This window comes from Sus scrofa, chromosome 9 (assembly GCF_000003025.6).
Source record: "Sus scrofa isolate TJ Tabasco breed Duroc chromosome 9, Sscrofa11.1, whole genome shotgun sequence".
Classification (NCBI taxonomy): Eukaryota; Metazoa; Chordata; class Mammalia; order Artiodactyla; family Suidae; genus Sus; species Sus scrofa.
Window position 1 is genome coordinate 2,827,130 of NC_010451.4, and position 8,368 is coordinate 2,835,497.

The 8,368-nt window shown below is 39.9% G+C and overlaps 1 protein-coding gene across 1 annotated transcript; it reads right to left on the reverse strand.

Moving 5' to 3' along the window:
- On the reverse strand, positions 2,486 to 8,027 carry LOC100738683 (olfactory receptor 2D3-like). The gene has a single exon (XM_021062322.1). The coding sequence runs from the start codon at positions 5,934 to 5,936 to the stop codon at positions 5,013 to 5,015; it is 924 nt and encodes a 307-aa protein (XP_020917981.1). The 5' UTR covers positions 5,937 to 8,027; the 3' UTR covers positions 2,486 to 5,012.

Below are 8,368 nucleotides of genomic sequence, written 5' to 3' on the forward strand. Positions count from 1 at the left end.
ACCAGCAGCAAGTCACTGGTGACCCTGAAGGCACAAGCAGCAGCAAGAGGTCACAGGGTGGAACTGATTCATAGGCAGCTCAGGTAAGAGAAACCAAACCCAAACAGACATTCAGACCAATGGAACAGAATAGAGAACCAAGAAATAGATCCAGACACCTACAGTCAATTAATCTTCAACAAAAGAGGCAAGAATATAAAAAGGGAAAAAGATAGTCTTTTCAGCAAGTTGTGATGGGAAAACTGGAGAGCCACATGTAAATCAATGAAACTGGAATACGCCCTCTCATGATGCACAAAAACAAACTCAAAATGGCTTAAAGACTTAAACATAAGACAAGACACCATAAAGCTCCTAGAAGAGAACAGAGGCAAAACATTCTCTGACATCAACTGTACAAATGTTTTCTTAGGTCAGTCTCCCAAGGCAACAGAAATAAAAATAAACCAATGGGACCTAATCAAACTGAAAAGCTTTTGCACAGCAAAGGAAATTATGTATATTAAAAAAAAAAAGACAACCTAGCTAATGGGAGAAAATTGTTTCAGATGATGCAACTGACAAGGGCTTAATCTCTAAAATATACAAACAACTTAACATAATTCAACAGCAAAAAAACCAACAACCTAACTGAAAAATGGGCAAAAGACCTGAATAGATATTTCTCCAAGGAAGATACACAGATGGCCAACAAACACATGCAAAATTGCTCAACATCACTGATTATTAGAGAAATGAAAATCAAAACTACTATGAGATACCACCTCACACCACACAGAATGGCCATTCTTAACAAGTCCACAAATAACAAATGTTGGAGAGGGTGTGGAAAAAAGCTATCCCTCCTGCACTGTTGGTGGGAATGTAAATTGGTACAACCACTATAGAAAACAGTATGGAGGTACCTCAGAAAACTAAATAAAGAACTACCAATGACCCAGCAATTCCACTCTTGGGCATATATCTGACAAAACTTTCCTTGAAAAAGACACATGCACACCCCATGTTCATTGCAGCACTATTCACAATAGCCAAGACATGGAAACAACCTAAATGTCTATCGACAGATGAATGGATCAAGAAGATGTGGTATATCTACACAATGGAATACTACTCAGCCATAAAAAGAATAATGCCATTTGCAGTAACATGGATGGAACTAAAGACTCTCATACTGAGTGAAGTAAGTTAGTAAAAGAGAAAGACAAATACCATATGATATCACATATCTGGAATCTAATATACCACAAAATGAAACTTTCCACAGAAAGAAACTCATGCACTTGGAGAATAGACTTGAGGTTGCCAAAGGGGAGGGGAATGGAGTGGAATGGACTGGGAATTTGGGGCTAATAGATGCAAACTATTGCCTATGGAATGAATAAGCAACGAGATCCTGCTGTATAGCACTGGGAACCGTATCTAGTCACTTGTGATGGAGCATGATAATGTGAGAAAAAGAATGTGTGTGTGTGTGTGTGTGTGTGTGTGTGGAGTGAATGAGTGACTGGGTCATTTTGCTGTATAGTAGAAAATTGACAGAACAGTGTAAAACAACTACAATGAAAAAAATAAAAATCATTGGAAAAAAAGAAGAACCATAGTAATACAGTACCACAAAAAGAAAACGACAATACTTCAGAAACCAAACTTAGAGTTAAAATGAGGCCATTATGGAGACCTTAACCCAGTCTAACTGGTGTCCTCCCTCTTCTCAATAGAAGAGTCCCACCTCACTCCAATTTAGCGATTATTTTTTCCTGCCCCCAAATATTTTTGGTGGTTGTTTACACCTGTCACTTTCAGTATCAAATCTTATAATGGAATTTTATGGTTTGATGACAGGGAGCTCCTGTCCCTGTCATCAAGCCTAAAAGTTTCTACATTTGGTCTAATTGCTATGTTATTTTCCCTCAACCTTCTTGGGCTGACAGGTTATCATATTTATATATACATATATATAACTAGGAAATAGTTTGATAGCAATTTTACTCATTCCTTTCACGGGGAGTTTGGTGGAATATGTATGGAAAAAGAAGCCCTATTCAAAGCCATCTTCAAAACAATGAGCCTTATTCTAGGTCTTTGTGTACATGGAACAATTTTAATTCTTATTAACGCACCATTGCTGCAGGCTCTCTCATGAAAAAATTTAAAAAAGAGACAGAGATAGAGAGAATTCTGACAAGACAAAATTTGAAATGTTGGTAGGACTTATTTTTGCAGGAGGGATTATATGTGATTTTCTTTGTATTTTTGAATATTTTGAACATAATTTCTTTTATAATCAGAAAAGGAAATATTTAATTTACTTTCACAGTATTGATCTCACCTTCCCTCTCCCTCCAAAATACCCCCAGGCGTTGCTGTGGCTGTAGTGTAGGCCAGTGGTTACAGCTCCAATTCAACCCCTAGCCTGGGAACCTCCATATGCTGTGAGTGCAACCCTAAAAAACAGACCAAAAAAAAAAAAAAAAACCCCAGGAATAATAAGTTGAAAGCACATCTACATTTGATTAGTGGAATGAGAGACTGCAGACAGAGGATGAGGAGGGGATGGAAGACAATCAGGTGACAGCAAGACTGGCCTGAGATAAAGTAGCATTTAATCCAGTGGTGAAGGAATCAGATTTAGAACCATTGGCAGAGAATTTTACACAGATAAGCTTTACCTGTCACAGACAACAGACACACTTATATACATAGATAATTGTGCATACTTACATACTCTATCACATTTGCGCACATTATAAAAACATTCACCAAAAAAAAAAAAATTAAGGGAAGTGAAAGGAGAAAGGAGAGAGAAGAAAAGAATGCCTTAGGGAGGATCATGAAGCAATACAGTTAGATTCATTGCAGGGAGGGCCTGAAAGTTACAGAAACACTGCTCAGTCACCATACACCGGAAATAGGGCCACTGGAGGTAGCATTACTTAGATCCCATAAGACTCTTGTATCTGGACAAGATGCTGGCCAGTTGCTGTCAATTTAGTCAGGAATGTGGAAACAGAACGTGAGCAAGCCCACAGATGACTGTATGACGGCTTGGGCTTTACAGATAATTTACTAGGTAAAGGATGCTTAGAAGTATGTTTAGGAAATCAATGAAATTTTTTTTTCTTGGGCCATCATTTCAAGGGCATTTTACTCTGCTAAGGAAGCATTTCCCTCGGGAAGAACTGCAGAAAGAGACCATAAGATAACAGGAGAGTGCTACCTCCCTTTGGGACAGAGCATACTCTCTCTCCTCCCAGAGGTGATGAAAACCGGTTACTGAAGATTCGCTCATTTTTTAGCTTATTAAAACCAGGGTCATCTCCATCCCCTACTCTATTCAAGTGAAAAGCTTTTCACCAGACTCACCTGCTAAATGAATGATTGAATGATAATTCAATAGGACTTATTTAAGTTTCTGAATTATTAAAGAACCATTCGGGGCTTAAATAATCATATCATATTAGAACTGGAAAGGAATTGAAACTTCATATAATTCAATCCCATATTGATTTTATAAATGAGAATTTTTATTCCCAATAAGAAGTGACTAGATCATGGTTAAGAAAATCAATAACAAATCATTGTCTCGAGGCACCTATCTGGTCTCTTTCTTTGACAAGCAGTCTACACTTTCAGTTCTCATCCTCCTTGACTACCCTTTTGCACTTGTCACTACTAAGTGCTCCTTACTGCTGAAATCTTTCTCTTTCTTCGAATTAAAACACACCTTTATGGCCAGGTTACCATGATAGATCTTGGCTAATTCTTTATTAATTTGATCACTCCATCTTAACTGCAGCTCTCAAGTTGGTTTTAATCAGGATGTTTTCAAGTGAATAAACAAGATCATTTCAGACACAGAAGTCCTATAAACACAACTTAAAAACAATAATGGAGATTGTGACTGAAAGGGTATTGTCTTGGATTGATGTTTGGGGAAAGCCGTAGAAGAGCTATAGATTTTGTTGAGAATGAGTTGTCAGTGTTGAGAATGAGTCAAATGCACCAAGGCCGATTAGCAGAACCCTTCAGATAAGGGAACAGCAAATGCTAATGACTGGATGTTGAATGTGCTTTACATTTTTGGGGAAGAGGAAGAAAGTCACTGTTGCTGGAATATAATGACCGTAGGCCTCTGAGACATTTTTAATACAAAGGCTCAGTAAGTGTGAGTTAATAAAGAAAATTACAGAGAAGGTTAAAGCATTAGTTAGATAATATGATCCATAAGATTTCTTCAAGCTTGAAATTAAAATACAAGATGAAAAATTCTCTACAGATACGAAATATCATATATCTGACAGCTTCTCAGAATATCTAGTAAATAAATTATTTGAAGAATTGTGGTCCTGTGCTCATATCAATTTACCAAGATTAATTTTCCATTCAATCACCATCTTTCAGAAGGAAGTTCCTAAAGGGAGGGCATGATCAGGTCATTCTCAATCCTGCCCATTACGTTAACCTGGCATATAAGACCCTGTAAAATATGGTACGAGTAGTTAGTCTTGGGACAAGAGCGTGCATGAGTTTGTTTCTCTATGCTCTTGTTGCTGAAATAGTCTTCTTTAGGCATTTTTTCTGCCCCATTGCTGCCTGCTTAAATCATACAGCCTATCAATAAATCGATCTCATTTCAGTAGAGTGACTTTCATAAAATGTTCCTGATCTTCAAATAAGCTATTGCCCTCACTTTTGATGCCCTCAGTATTTTTCTTTTATATTAAAAAGTCCTTCTTTATTTAACTTTTTAAAGAGTTCTCTCTGTATTTGTGTTATCTTAAAGATTTCAAGGTTTTTTTAAAGAAAGACACTAAGTTTTCCTCAAATTGTGAGGTTCTGGGCGTAGGGTGTGCACAGAGTGGGCATTTAATGTTTACTGGTAGAGCAGAGAATCGGCTCGGGCAAAGAGAGCAGGAAAGGAAAGGACGAGGCCCGTAGAGCCCTGTGGTTAATCATGCTGCTCCCAGGACTCCCTAAAAATGTCAGAAGCGACAGCCTGCGAGAGTGGACTATCTTCCAGCCAGCTTTCTCAGAGCCCCTTTCACATCCTTATTCCTCAGGCTGTAAATTATGGGGTTCAACACGGAAGTCATAACTGAATAGAACACAGAGATGACCTTGTCCTTTTCATTCATGGCCCTGGAATTGGGTCTCATGTAGGCAAATATCCCAGAGCCATAGTAGAGAACCACAACAGTGAGATGGGAGCCGCAGGTGGAGAAGACCTTGAGCCTCCCCTCCCCTGACTGCATCCGAACCACAGTGGAGACAATATGCCAGTAAGAGACCAGGATGAGGGAGACAGGTGCTAGGAGAATAACCACACCCATTGAAAAGAGAGCCATCTCGGCACTGTAGGTGTCTGCTGAGGCCAGCTTCAGAAGTGCAGGAGGTTCACAAAAATAATGATTAATCACATTCTGTCCCTGGTAGGGGAGACAGAGTGTAAATGCACTGTCCACTGAACATGCAAATGCCCCGCTCATCCAGGACACTACGGCCAGCTGGACACAAACCCTCTGGGTCATGACGGTGGCGTAGTGCAGGGGCTTGCAGACGGCCACGTAGCGGTCATAGGACATGACCGCCAGCAGCGCACACTCGGAACACCCTGCTAGGAGGAAGACAACTATCTGCAGGGAGCAGCCAGCAAAGGAAATGGTCTTCTTTTTCACAAGGAAGTGGACCAACATCTGGGGCACGATGCTTGTAGAGAAACAAAGGTCAGCAAAGGACAAGTTTGTGAGGAAAAAGTACATGGGAGTGTGAAGTCGAGAGTCAGTTTGGATAAGGATTATTATGAGCAGATTTCCAAAAACAGAGAGAAGGTAAATGATCAGGAAAACACAGAAGAGCAAAATCTGGATCTCTGGATCCTGTGAAAGTCCCAGCAAGACAAATTCAGCCACAAAAGTCTGGTTTCCTTCTCCCATTGATGTTTACTCCTGTTTGCCTGTCATCAGAAAGAGAGTCGATGCATCCCCAGTGTTTGCTTTCACAAGCTTTCTAAATAAGCGCAATGCCAATGAGTGCACCTTTTGGACTGTTTGCTTTCAACTGCTTCCTACCAGGTACCAATTAGTACTAGGATGCAGACTTTTGTTTCCACCAATTTATACAAGTTTTAACACACGTTTTCCTTGCTGGATCCACTTGGTAGGCTGAATATCACAGTCCATACAGCGTCTTGATTAATTCTAATGTCAACATAACTTACATATTGCTAAATTACTATGAAGATATATTAGGGGAATTATCTTTGGTTCAATTTCATTTTCCCTTCTCAAGAAACATTTTGTACTGATATGGATCAGAAGTCTAATAATGAGGTGAACTTCTTTAATCAGTAAAAACCACTTTTGCTTTCATATTTCAAAAGAAAAAATAGAGGTCAATGTCAAATTTGACCATAATAGAGTAAGAGGTTCAAATACGGTTTGGAAGATCAAGCTGAGAAATTGTTCTTTCTTTTTTCCACCGTGTTTTTATAAAGAGGCTTCTTAAGTAGCAATCCAAATTGGGTAAAGGAAGAAAAAGAAAGTTATGTCTTTAATCCCAATCCTCCTACAAATATTTCACATGACAAAGAGGAAAAGTAGTTTGATAAAAGATGTGAAATTCAGAAATGTAATAGAATGCGATTTTAGTGCCCAGGGCCTTGTTCCAATGAAAGGAGCCAGGGCCAAGCAAGAACTTGAATTTCTGAATTGGATATTTATCGGATTCCACAGCCCCATCACACAATCTCCCTCTGCTCTGACTTCCGCTTCAGCTGTGTTGGACAGTTCTGACTCCTCCTGCCCCACAGACATTCGACCTCAAAGACTCGCTGTCTGTCTTTCTGCATTCTGGGTAAATTAATGTCCCAGAGGCAACCTTTAACTAATGGGCAATGAGGGTTAGTGAATACGGGCACCAGACATTTCTGGGAGGCAGTCTGCATGCTTCTTAGGCCTTGAGCTGTGGACTGAGGCCCCCATCGTCCAGGTCATGTTTATCTGCTAGGACTATCACCACCACTGCTACTCTTATTATTTCTGCTAAAGAGCCTTTGCAGGGTTTTTCCTCATCACCATCCCTCATGAAAGTTTAATAGCATAGATAAACTGTATATTTATTTATGTACTTCCCTTTAAAGGGCCACAAACCATGGCAATATCTAAGATTTCTTTCTTTTTCCAAGAACCTTGAGGTCTATATGGCCCCCACTGAGAATGCATGGTTGAAAGAAACAACTTCAATAATTTACTGTTTATTTGTATTTAACTGTTTCCTGTCTCACTGTTACTGCTTCCTTTCTGCATTTCCTGGAATCGCTTTTTAAATAAACAACCTGCACCCCAGCTCTTTTCTTAGGCTCTGCTTTCAGAGACCTAAACTAAGAGAAGAGGTATGGGACCTGAGATAGGCAATATGGCTAAGCTGCCTTCTTTGGCCAGGAAGTCACAGCTGTATCTGTTGATCATAATTAACACACTAATTGAGTGCCAGGAGGGCCAACGTACATCAAAGGTCAGTTTGAGTCTGGTGCCCCTGGTGACTCTTCAGTTACCATGATTTAGCTTTAACGTTCAGATTCCTGGATTGGATTTGCAACGCAGAAGACTTTCTGAGAGACACAGAAGCCCAGCCACTGCATTGAGGACCTTTTATGCTGGATGGTAGAGCATGCTACTGCTAACACTGCACTAATGATTATAAAACAATGGCAATTTATAGATCTAAATTACCTAAAATCCATAGTAAGGCAGGCTTCAGGTGAGGTTCAATCCAAACATTCAAGATGTTTCTTTTTAGCCTTCCATAGAGCCTTCATTGTCAACCTCATCCTAGCAACCAGAGCTGTAAAATTTCCTGCTCTCGTTGAACCATCATAATAAAGTTTCTCTGCAACAGCATTCTCACCAAAGGTATTGAGGTAACAAGTGATGTGGAACAGAGTCATATTCCCCACAGAAATATGAATCCACAAAAAAAAAAAAAAAAAATCCAGGAAATTCTGTGCAAAGAAAAAGAGATGTTGGAGTTCCCGTCGTGGCGCAGTGGTTAACGAATCCGACTAGAAACCGTCGTAAGGTTGCGGGTTCAGTCCCTGGCCCTGCTCAGTGGGTTAAGGATCCGGCGTTGCCGTGAGCTGTGGTGTAGGTTGCAGACGTGGCTCAGATCCCACGTTGCTGGGGCTCTGGCATAGGGTGATGGCTACAGCTCCGATTAGACCCCTAGTCTGGGAACCTCCATATGCTGCAGGAGCGGCCCAAGAAATGGCAAAAAGACAAAAAAAAAAAAAAAAGAAAAAGAAAAAGAGATGTTGAAAGATAACCAACAAATATCCAACTAAGCTATATATTTTCATGGAATTTACAAT

Coding starts and splice junctions, on each gene's coding strand:
- LOC100738683 (XM_021062322.1), bottom strand. CDS start 5,936: ATGGGAGAAGGAAACCAGACTTTTGTGGCTGAATTTGTCTTGCTGGGA.